Source organism: Onychomys torridus, chromosome 6 (genome assembly GCF_903995425.1).
Source record: "Onychomys torridus chromosome 6, mOncTor1.1, whole genome shotgun sequence".
Classification (NCBI taxonomy): Eukaryota; Metazoa; Chordata; class Mammalia; order Rodentia; family Cricetidae; genus Onychomys; species Onychomys torridus.
Genome location: NC_050448.1, coordinates 67,086,053 through 67,098,452, shown reverse-complemented (window position 1 = coordinate 67,098,452; position 12,400 = coordinate 67,086,053). Strand labels below are relative to the sequence as shown.

At 46.1% G+C, this 12,400-nt stretch overlaps 1 protein-coding gene across 1 annotated transcript in view; it reads right to left on the bottom strand.

The window, feature by feature from the left end:
• Positions 1-12,029, bottom strand: part of Nup210l (nucleoporin 210 like) — a 93,192-nt gene extending 81,163 nt beyond the window's left edge. Inside the window, exons 1-5 of the mRNA XM_036191226.1 lie at positions 11,839-12,029; positions 10,373-10,509; positions 3,971-4,102; positions 2,222-2,315; positions 222-372 (exon numbers count right to left, since the gene is read on the bottom strand). Coding sequence (XP_036047119.1) covers positions 222-372; positions 2,222-2,315; positions 3,971-4,102; positions 10,373-10,509; positions 11,839-12,029 — 705 coding nt within the window. The remainder of the gene's footprint in view (positions 1-221; positions 373-2,221; positions 2,316-3,970; positions 4,103-10,372; positions 10,510-11,838) is intronic.
• Between the last annotated feature and the right edge of the window lie 371 nt (positions 12,030-12,400).

The following is a 12,400-nucleotide window of genomic DNA, read 5'->3' as shown; positions in this document are numbered from 1 at the left end:
CACCATGTAGACCAGGCTGGCCTCAAACTCCTAGAGATCCCCCTGCCTCTGTGTCCTGAGTGCTGGGATTAAAGGTGTGTGGGTGTGTGCCACCACTGCAGGTTTGAAGTGACTTTTTCAAATAAATGATCAACTATTGGCCCAGACAATGGCAAGTTAGAGGCTTCCACTATATTCCATGGGCAAGCCTCAGATGGCTGCTTCTAGCACAGTCTGTTTACCTTGTAGAACGGCTCAGAAATTCGGACTCTTATAACAGCAGCTCCAGTTCTCATCCCAGACACCAAAATCACATCTCCTTGTCTCTCTTCTTTTTCCATCTCAGCTATATACTCAGGGGGAGAATATTCTGCTTCCGAGAATTTCAGGATCCTGAATACAAAGTGAGATTTGTCTCTACAGTTGTGTAGCTTGATCTGCAGTCCCCTGGCAGTAGGATCAGGATCCATCCCTGGTGCATGAGCTAGCTTTTTTGGGTCCACTACCTATGGTGGGACAGTTTGCACAGCCTTGATGCAGGTGGAGGGGCTTGGATCTGCCTCCACAGAATGTACCAGGCTCTGAGGACTCCCCATGAGAGACTTTGCCTTGTTGAAAGAGGGAATAGGGAAGGGAGGTTGGGGAGGGAGGCGGGAGGGGCGGGAAGAGGGAGGAGACGGGGATCTGTGATTGGTATGTAAAATGATTTCTTTTTTCTTTTTTTGTTTTTGTTTTTTGAGACTGGGTTTCTCTGTGTAGCCTTGGCTGTACTGGAACTCACTCTGTAGACCAGGTTGGCCTGGAATTCACAGAGATCCATCTGCCTGTCTATGCCTCCCAAGTGCTAGGATTAAAGGCATTTGCCATAATCCACCAGCCAGGTATATAAATTAATTTTAAAATCCCTTAAAAAAAAAAAAAGAAAAAAGATTTAGCTGGGCGGTGGTGGCGCACACTTGTAATCCCAGCACTTGGGAGGCAGAGGCAGGTGGATCTCTGTGAGTTTGAGGCCAGCCTGGTCTACAAAGCAAGTTCTAGGACAGGCTCCAAAGCTACAGAGAAACCCTGTCTTTAAAAAAAAAAAAAAAAAAAAAAAGATTTGTCTCTAGTAGAATTAACAGTCTTCTATACTTTAGTCTTTATAAAGCCTGTCTGTATCTATAGCTCTGAAATTACCTTTCGTTGTTTGTGGGCTTTTTGAAACAGTGTCTTATGTAACCCAGACTGGCCTCTAACTTGAATTTGCTATGTAGCAGAGGCTCACCCTGAAGTACTACTACTTTCCTTCTCCTCCTCCTCCTCCTCCTCCTCCTCCTCCTCCTCCTCCTCCTCCTCCTCCTCCTCCTCCTCCTCCTCCTTCTTCTTCTTCTTCTCCTCCTCCTCCTCCTCCTCCTCCTCCTCCTCCTCCTCCTCCTCTTCTTCCTCCCCCTCCCCCTCCCCCTCCTCCTCCTCCTCCTCCTCAACTCCTTTTTTTTTTTTTTAAGGCAGGGTTTCTCTGTGGAGCCCTGGCTGTGTGGAATTCCTCTGTAGACCAGGCTGGCCTCAAACTCGGAGATCCACCTGCTCTCCAGCAGAAGAATTAAAGGTGTGAGCCACTTCTGCCCAGCTCACCCTGAATTTCTAATCCCCCTGTTGCAGCACCCCACTCCACTCTCCCACCCACTGGTGCTGGGATTATAGCTCTGTGCCACTGAGCCTAGTTTGAGTTTTTTAATTTCTGACTTCCAGAAGGGCTAGCCTATGGCTAAGACAGATATAGGACTACAATTTAGGCTGTCTGTGATCTGTTCTTTGGTACTGAAAACAGAATCCTTTTGATGTTTTAATTTTTTTTTCTTTAAGATGGCCCTACTGTGTAGATCTGGCTGGTCTGGAACTCACTATGTAAACCAAGTTATTTTTGAACTCACAGAAATCAGCTTGCCTCTGCCTCCTGACTGCTAGGATTAAAGGTGCTTGCCAACATCCCTGGCTAATTATCTCACACAATTTTAGCATGTGCAGACAGCCTGAGCTCACAGAGACTCAAATTAACTTTCATGAAGGTCCCACATTTATCTCCTCTGTTTTTCTACCGAAGATAATTTGCCCTAGTGAATGTATCTGTTTAAAAAACAACAAACAAACAAACAAAAACAGAGAGTAGATTATCAAAGTCTACACAGGTGACTACTGTCCAGAGTGTCACATGGGGACATATCTCCTCCAGAGCCAGGTGGTTTATGTTGGGTTCCAGGTTTACCGAATTTTGTTGGATGGCTCTTCTCTTGCTGACTCGTTATCCTGGGCAATGCTCCACTCAAACACCATGCCCGCCAAAGTACTAAACGTGTTTCCTGGAGAGGAAGCCAAAAGCAGAAAAGACAGAATCACATATTCCAAAACATTCAAGTATCTTCAACAAGAAAGGAACTAACTAGAAAATTACTTTAGGTCTTTTTCTGTAACAAAATAAATAACAAAACCTTTATTAACTGATTGAAACACATACTTGAGAAAGATCCTCACACAATGTAAGGGCTGTTCCCAACAGGCTGTCTTTATTTATTTAGGTTTTTTGAGACAGGGTTTCTCTGTGTAGTCCTGGCTGTCCTGGAACTCGCTCTGTAGACCAGGCTGGCCTCAAACTCACAGAGATTCGCCTGCCTCTACCTCCTGAGTGCTGGGATTAAAGGCATGCGCCACCATGGCTCTGCTCCAACAGACTTTCTAAAGTAGAAGGGACCTACCTACATGGACCCACTGCCAGCTGGTGAAGCTTCCGAAGTCTCTCTGTCCCTTTCTATCCAGAGGCCACCTAAGACACCTCACAGGTGACAGGCATATTTCAGAGGCCACCTAAGACACCTCATAGGCGTGTGCCACCACCATCTGGAGTGATGACTGTTTTTAATATTTTACAACATTACTATAGCACATTTAAGGCAACATAAATCAGGAGGCTCACAAGGACCTTCAACTCCAGATCTAGGGGATCCATCCTCTTTGGACCTCCTTGTACACTAGGCCTGAAAATAAATCTAAAACACTGTAAACAAGAAAAAAGCAGAGTTATCAATATATTTTTTTTAATTTGGTTTTATCGAGACTGGGTTTCTCTGTGTAGCTTTGGAGCCTATCCTGGAACTGCTCTGTACTCTAAATTGGCCTGGAACTCACAGAGATCTGCCCACCTCTGCCTCCGAGTGCTGGGATTAAAGGCGTGCACCACCACCGCCCGGCAATAAATCTTAAAATATATCCTTAATTGTTGATCTGGGGTCCATCGATAGAAGCTCAGTGGCAGATGTCAATACTTTAAAAAAGCTTGTCCCTGCATGGTGGCTCACACCTTTAATCCCAGAACTCTGGAGGCAGTAGTGGGCTGATCTCTGTGAGGTGGAGGCCAGCCTGGTCCACAGAGAGAGTCCCAGGACAGCCAGGGCTACATAGTGAGACCCTGTCTCAAAACAAAACCAAAGGTCAGTGCTAGTGAGATGGCCGCCAGCCTGAGGACTCGAGTTAGCCCCAGGACACGTGTACTACGACTTCCCTATGTACTGGAGGATACACAGGCCCCACCCTCATATACTAATTTCTTTTCTTTTCTTTTCTTTGCATTTGCATTGGTGTTTTTGCCTGCAAGTATGTCTGTGTGGTGAGGATGTCAGATCCCCTGAAAATGGAGTTACAGACTGCTGTGAGCTGCCACGTGGGTGCTGGGAAATGAACCAGCCAGTGCTCTTAACCACAGAGCTATCTCCCCAGCCCCAACAATTTCTTTTAAAGTCCAGAAATAACAAGAAATAATAGCAGTAGTTTTTTTGCAAGATGGCAGCTCATTCACACATTGAACTACGTTCCGCACTGCCGACCTTCTTGCATGTGAGACCCCAACAGGTCACATTCACAACCTGCTACCATCACAGGGTTCCTGTTTCCGAGCCCAACATGAAGGAGTACCGCTCTGTTTTAGGTACACATTTTCTCAGACCATCTCCAGTCCCCTCACCTTTAGCATCCAGGGCCCTCACCATCAGTTCCAGGGGTGCATCGTCCACATACAGCTCCCGGGTTCGAGAAACAATTTCAATGCTGTCTATCACATCGACCTTAACATCACAGCGTAGTTCATGGTCAGTCACTGCAAGGGAGCAAAAAGCTGACTATTTAAGTAAACTGTCATCAATCTATTAAATGTCTCAAACATTCAAGAGTTTAAAGGTTATAAAAGGGCCAGCAGCTAGGGCTATGTGGAGAGACTGTCTCAAAAGGATTAAATAAATAAATTTAATTTAATTTTCAGAGCTGAGGACCAAATCCAGGGCCTTGCGCTTGCTAGGCAAGCGCTCTACCACTGAGCAAATTTTATTTTAAGCGTATAGGTGTTTTGCCTGCATGTATGTTTATGTACTATGTTCATGCAGTGCCCTAGAAGGCCAGAAGAAGGCACTGGATCCCCTGGAACTGGAGCTGCAGGTGGTTGTGAGCCGCCATGTGGATGCTGAGACTTCTCTGGAAGAGCAGCCAGTGCACTTCTTGTCTCAAGTCAGAGAGCAGCTTTAAGTGTTCGTTCTGGGGCTGGAGAGATGCTCCTTCGCTAAGAGCTGTGTATCAGGCCTGTCCCTGATGCCCTGCAGAACTATATGATAACGTTTCTTGTATGCCAAATTCCTAACCAATCAAAAAAGGCCTAAAAGATACGCTAGTTGCAGTGACAAACATCTGTAATCCTGGCATCTTAGAGGTCAAGGCAGGAAGACTGCAGCTTGTTCAGCCAGCTTGGGCTGCTATACAGTAAGACCCTGTCACAGAAAATAAAACCCAGGGCTGTGTGTCACTTTTGAGGGACTTGCTTTATTCCTTGTCTTTTTTTTTTTTTTTTTTTTTTTGGTTTTTCAAGACAGGCTTTCTCTGTAGCTTTGGAGCCTGTCCTGGACTAGCTCTGTAGACCAGGCTGGCCTCGAACTCACAGAGATCCTCCTGACTCTGCCTCCCGAGTGCTGGGATTATAGGTGTGCACCACCACTGCCCGGCTATTCCTTGTCTTTTTAAGTGGCATTTTCAAAATCTTTCATAAAATGAGGGTAATAGGTTTTTTAAAGTTATTTGGAAAAGTAAGATGGCGATAGTGTATGAAAACTGTATTAATGAGCCTCTAGCCTGTGTGTAGAGGTCAGAAGACCACTTGGGAGAGTGGGCTCTTTCCACTCCACCTGTGGGTCCCAGGGATCAAACTCAGGCCGTCAGGCTTGGCAGCAGGAATCTTTACCCATTGAACCATCTGACCAGCCCTCCAGGGTTTTTTGTTTGGTTGGTTTTTGTTCCCCCCTCCCTTGAACTCTGAACTTTTTTGTTTTGTTTTTAGTTGCTTTATTTTCTTAAGACAGGGTTTCACTGTGCAGAACTGGCTGACTTGGAATTTAAAGAGGTGTGTGTGTGTGTGTGTGTGTGTGTGTGTGTGTGTGTGTGTAAATGTGCGTGGACATGCATGCCATAGCAGGCACGTGAATGTTAGTAGACAATTTTGTAGATCCATTCTCTCCCTCCACCTTTACATGGGTTCCAGGGATCAAATTTAGATCACCTGCTGAGCCAGCTCACCAGCCCAGGTCTGTCTTTCTGAGAGCAAAGTTACAAATAAACAAAGGAGAAAAGTCTAGAATAAGCCCAGATTAGAGTTAGAGCTATCACTATGAATTCACATGTCTCTTAATACACACATACACACACACTCACACACACACACACACACACACACACAGCTAAATACATACAGAAATAAACATAGAGATGTGTGTGTGTACACATAGGCTGGGCTGGCACATGCACGTTTCTTTCTCAGCTCTGTCTGCTAAGAGAACCTAGAAACGGGGACACTCCCTTAGCAACCACACTAGCATCTAGATCGTGCGGTCTAAATATAACTCTGGAGCTCAAAAGCAAGGAAGTACTGTGCTGGGGACATAGCTTAGTCGGTAGAGTGTTTGAGCAGCATGGAGGAAGCCTGGGGCGTGATCTCCAGCAGTGCATAAACACAGCATGGTGGTACACATTGTAATCCCAGGTCTGTGGAAGTGGAGGCAAAAGGATCAGAAATTCAAGGTCAAGCTTAGGCACAGAGTGAATCAGAGGCCAGAGTGGTTACATGAGTGAGGCCTTATCTAAAAAAAAAAAAAAAAAAAAAAAAAGAACCACTGTAAGGAAATATCGAAAATAAGGGCACATTCAAAGGACACAGGAGCCAACCTGCGGGATTCCACAAGTGGGAAAGATGAATTAGCACAGTAGTCTAATTTTCTTCCTATTGCTGTGACAAGCACCAAAACCAAAGTAACTGAAATGCAGAAAAGACTTTTTTCATCTTAAAGGCTGAAATCCATCATTGAGAGCAGTCCAAGCAGGAACTCAAGTAGGAATCTGAACCAGAAATCATAAAGGAACATTGATTGTTGGCTGACTCGCAGGCTCAAACAGCGGTCAGGACCATTTGCCCAGGGAATGGTGTCTTCCACACTGGACTGGACCCTCATACATCAATTAACAACTAAGACATTCCCCCACAGACAGGACAATCTGATCCAGGCAATCCTTCAGATGAGATTCCCTTCTCAGGTGACTCACTTAGGCGGTGTCAAGCTGACAGTTAAAGCCATCTAGGACACACAGAACTGGATTATAACCCCATCCCCAATAGCTGAGTCCACACTGATATAAATAACCGAGTAAGCTATTCAATGGGAAGATGTTACATGTAAGCCGTAGATGCCTTTCTGTCACAATACTAGTTACTGAATATAGAAGAGATGAGGGAAAGGGGAAAAAGTAACCATCTGAACATCACAGCTAAGATTCATGAAGGACAGGTGTGGTGGCAGGAGGATTGCTAGAAGTTCCAGGTTGGCCTGGGCTACACAGTGAGATAACCTGTTTCGAAATGAACAAAAAGATCTATCTGGTTGGGTGGCGGCAGCACACGCCTTTAATCCCAGCACTCAGGAGGCAGAGGCAGGTGGATCTCTGTGAGTTTGAGGCCAGCCTGGTCTACAGAGCAAGATCCAGGACAGGCGCAAAGCTACACAGAGAAACCCTGTCTCAGTAGAAAAAAAAGAAAGAAAGAAAGAAAGTGTTCAGTTGGGTTTACAGTTTCAGAGAGTTAGAGTCCATGAAGGGGGAAACAAAGGCCTGGCCTCAGGAACAGCAGAGAGCTCACATTTTGATCCACAAGTAGAAGGCAGAGAGAAAGTCACACTAGGAATAGCTTGAGTCTTTTGAAACTCAAAGCTCCCCAGTGACACACCTCCTCCAACAAGGCCACACCTCCTAATCCTTCCCAAACAGTTTCAACAGCTGAGGACCAAGCCTTCCAACATATGACCCCTCTTCTCATTCAAACCAACACATACATAAAAATTATAAAATCTGGCTGGGTGGCGGCAGCGGCGGATCCCTGTGAGTTCGAGGCCAGTCTGGTCTACAGAGTGAGTTCCAGGACAGGCTCCAAAGCTACACAGAGAAACCCTGTCTGGAACAAAACAAAACAAGTAATACAATCTTTCTTTAGAATCCATGCATATGTGATAGCATCAGTGGGTGAAATCTTTAAGGAGTGATGGGATGTATCAAAGTGTCTTCCCCGGAATATTTACCAGCTATTGTGGTGTTTAATATATCACCACAGGCTCTTTGACCTCCAAGGTGGGGCTTAAATCGTTCTCCTTTGCTTCTGGGCAGGACTCAGTGATCACTTTCCATGACTAGCGTAAAGGAAGTGGGGAATGGGAACTTCACAGACAGACACCCTCTGAATCAAGTGTAAATACAGCCACTGACATCACACACTCTGGCGCACAATGCAAAGCAAAGGCTCTACACTTCCAAATCCCCCCAAAACTACAATCCAAACCATCAGACAAACCCAAACTGAGAGACAGCTGACCAACACTAGACTGAACACAGGGCCTCACACATATTAGGCAAGCTCTCTGCCACTAACCTATATCCCTAGCTCTCTGTTTAAGGCTGAATAGCCCACACTGGCCTTGAATCCGTGATTCTCCAGCCTCCATCTCCCAACAGCTGGGGTGACAAGTCCATACCACTGAGCCTGGCTCCCCAACATACTTTAAAATGCCAAAAGTTACTGAGATGCCAGTTGTGGTGGTGCACTCCTGGATTTTCAGCACCTAGGAAGTGGGAAGCAAGAGGATCAGGAGTTCAAGGCCAGCTTCAACTATATAGTGAATTCAAGGGCAGCCTGTGCTACTGAGGCCCTGTCTGGGAAAATGGCTCAGTGAGTAAAATGTTTGTTTCACACACATGAAGACCTGAGTCTGGATTCCCGGAACACACATAAAAACCAGGCATAGTGTGGCACACCTCTGTAGCCCCAGGGCTAGGTGAGTGAAGACAGGCAATCCTGGGGGTTCACTGGCCAGGCAGCCTACCCTAAACATGGAGTTCCCGATTCAAGGAGAGACCATGCCTCAAAAATAAGATGAAGAGCCATTGAAAAAGACACCAGAAGCTAAGTTCTGGCCTCCACACAAACATGTATGCAACACACACACACACTCTCTGCAATCTTGATGATTAAAAAGCCAAGGCAAGAGTATCACCAGGAGTTCAAGGCTAGCCTAGACTAAGAGACCCTGTCTCAAAAATAAACAAACAAACAAAACTGAAACAAACAAAAAGAAACCCAGGAGTCAGGAGGTAGTGGCTGGTAGATCTCTATGAGTTCAAGGCCAGCCTGGTCTACAGAGTGAGTTCCAGAACAGCCAAGGCTGTTACAGTGCGTATCTTCTATCCCAGCACTTGGGAGGCAGAGGCAGGAAGATCTCTGAGTTTGAGGCCACATAGTCTACATAGGGAATTTCAGGCTAGCCAGGGCTACACAGTGAGACCCTGTCTCAAAAACAAAAACAAAAACCACACACACACACACACACACAAAAGCACAATTAGAACCTGTGACGTGGCTTAGCAGGTAAAAGTACCTGCCCCCAAACCTGACAATCTGAGCTCAATTCTGGGGGCCCACATGGGGCAAGGCAAGAACTAACTCCTAAAAGTTGCTCTCTAACCTCTACATGCACACCATTTCATACACACCACCTCCCCACACAAAAATAAATGTAACAAAAAAAGTGTTTTTAGGTTAAGCATGGCACATGTCTTTCCCCAGAACCTGGGAGTCAGAGGCAGGTGGATGTCTATGAGTTTGGGGGGAAACCTGACCTATAAAAGTGAGACCATGTCTCAAAAATAATCAAACACTCAAAACAAAAAACAAATAGGATGGCAAAGTTATGCTATTAAGTTTTTAAATTATATTCATTCTCCATGTGTGTATGCACACACAAGCATGTACAGGTGCACACATCATTGTGCACATGTGGAGATGTTACACCCAGTCTGTTGTGTACCAAGAGCAATGAGAGAGACAACATTTATGGATTCCAAAGACTTTAATAAATCACCATATAAGCCGATCACTGATCAATCATTGCAGCCCTGATCGATCGGGACAAGGACTTAGGGGGGCCTTGGTTCTCTTGACAGCTCCAAGCAGGGACAGAAGTAGGGTTTATAAGCAGAAAAACCAGAAACATTTGTTGCCAAGTTACAGTTATATTTTTCTCCAATCAGTAGTCAGAGCTTAGGGACTTTCCCTATGTGTTCAATCACTGTCAACCAACTCAGAATGTCCAACCAATCAGATTCCTTTGTTCTTTCTGTTGTTAGGAACAGCCGTAATGTTTTCGAGAACTAGGGGATAATGAACTGTTTCTATTGTCTAAGGAGGGGGCTGGTCAGCCATTGGAAAGTTCCCAGTTCCCCTAGGGCTTGGGAACTTGAACTTTGTTTCACCCTACAAGTAAAATGGAGTCTGGAGTCAAAAATGGCAGCCCTTTGGCCTGGGTGCTTCTGCCTGCTCCCTTCAGGGAAGCAGAGGACAACATTTAGGGTTTGGTTTCTTCCTTCTGCCTCAGGGTGTCAGGCTTTACAGCAAGCACCTTTACGCACTGAGCCATCCCACTGGCCCACAGAATTATGATTTATATCAGAAATCTTTTTAAGTTCTTCATACTTGAAGCCAAAAATTATTAATCATTTATGCAAGACATTATCTTACTCACCTTTGCTTTTAACATACCCTTTTCTTGCCAGGCATGGAGATGCACATCTTTAATTTCAGCACACAGGCCTATGAGTTCAAGGCCAGCCTGAGTTACATAGTGTGTACCAGGCCCAGGTAGACCCTGTCTCAAAACTCCAAAGAAATGACTGGACACGGTGGTGCACACCTTTGATCCTAGCACTGGGAAGGCATAGGCCAGCCAGGGCTCTATAGTGAGACCCTGTCTCAAGGAACAACAGTCACAAAAACCAAACAAATCCCATAACATACCTACTTCTCGAGCAAGAATAATGCTGCTGAGGCGGATTGGTTGGGTGGATTCAGCAACAAGAACAGCTCTTTGGGAACAAGAGGTGCCCTTTTCATATAAAGGCTCAACGGTAACTGCATCGTGGTGAGTAGAATGCCTGCCGAAACAATGGTTAAGAGCATGAAAAACGTGGGCCAAGGGGACATATGAAAGAAATGTCTGCATTTCTCCCATGTTACATTCTATTAGGTATGCTTAATGACACTCCTGTCAGAGGACACAAGAATAAAAACAGGAGAGTGATCAGAGCCTTTTCTCTTGTGCAAAGATCTCAAATGTCATATTCCTCCCAGGATGTTACAAAAAAGACTCACACTGGGCTGTGGTGGTGCACACCTTTAATTCCAGGGTTTGTGAGGCAGAGGCAGGTGGATCTCTGTGAGTTCGAGGTCAGCCTGGTCTCCAGAGTGAGTTCCTAGCCACCCAGGGCTACACAGAGAAACCCTGTCTCGAGAACAAAACAAAAGAAAACAAAAGAATCACACTGTGGAAAAATAACATTGAGGCTGTGTTTGCAACAAGATGGGGCTTCCTCTTATATTTTGAGAAATAATTTCCTGTCGGCCTAAAAATTGAGCTGCTGTCTAAGATGGGAAAGTTGCCTACTTTCTGTGACCAAACAAAAATACGAAATAATCCTCAGCATCTTGGATGGATGGAAGGCTCTCCATACTAGGACGATTCCTGAAGGATGGCCATCACACTGGTTCCTCTACAAGCCTAAGTTCCTTATCTTTCCTCATGAAATGAGTTGAAATTCTTGTACTCAGGGACAAAAACCTCACTGCTTCTCATATAAGGCAGAGAAGGGGCTAGGGATGTAGTTCCTTAGTAGAGGCCTTGTCTAGCACGTGCAAAGCCGTAGTCCAACCCTCCGTTTGCAGATACAGGAAGAGGAAATCTCTCCCATTTAGGATAAATGTTCTGTTATCTAAAGACTTACTTTAGTTAAGCTCCCTTACAATTCAGGAAACCACACGACCTGCCATTGGGTTCTCTTAGAGTCAGGAAGGTTGTTAGCCCAGAACTGACTACCCCCAAATCCTCCCACTTCAATTGCACAGGGGGAGGTGCGCTCTCATATGCCACAGACAGATCTCATCTCCAGGCATGATGAACCGTGTCTTGTTACTCTAGTTTTGTGGGCCCTGTCAGTCTTCAAATGTGGTTCTCACTTCACCCGTTTCTGTTTCGGCTGTGTCTGACAGAGGGCTTTGCCTGTGCCGACAACTAACTAGCTGTCTCAAAAGGGAGGCAATCAGACTCCCACCCTAGTTAACTTCCCGAAGAGCCTCACAATTTAGGGTATATCCCACCCAAGGCTGCGACGTTAAGGCCCCTCCGCACTGCGGCACCACACCGCATTCCTGAAATCCCTCCCCTCTTCACTGTGGGGACAGGATCGCGTGACTCCGGCGCCCCTCACCAGTGGTAGCAGCCCCGCTGCGCCTCCAGCAAGAAGGGCGCCCGGCCTGGCTCCCGGCTGAACGGCAGTAACACTTGTGGCACATTGAGTTTGTTGGCCAAAGTCCCAACTAAAAACAGGAAGAGGTGGTGTGGGGTCAAGGAGAAAAGCAGCCTGAAGCTTGGGAGTCCAGGGGCCCCAGGGCCAACCATGGCTACCGCCTCGGCCTCGGTCCCACTCATCTACTGGAGGCCAGCACCACCACCAACCAATCCGCAGCCACGACGTCAGCGGGCCATTTCTTGCTAGGAATTGTGGGTACTCCCCCACCCCATCCCCAGACAGGGTTTCTCTGTCTGCCTGGCTGTCCTGGAACTCGCTCTGTAGACCAGGCTGGCCTCGAACTCATAGAGGTCAGCCTTGTCTCTGCCTCCTGAGTACTGGGATTAAGGACTGCACCACCACCGTCTGGCGAATTGTGGGTATTTCTAAGTGCGTCAAAAAGCTAACATGTAAATTCCAGGCAGACTCAAAGGGCCACTTTACTAAATATTTGATGGTAAACCTTATTAGCAACGAACCA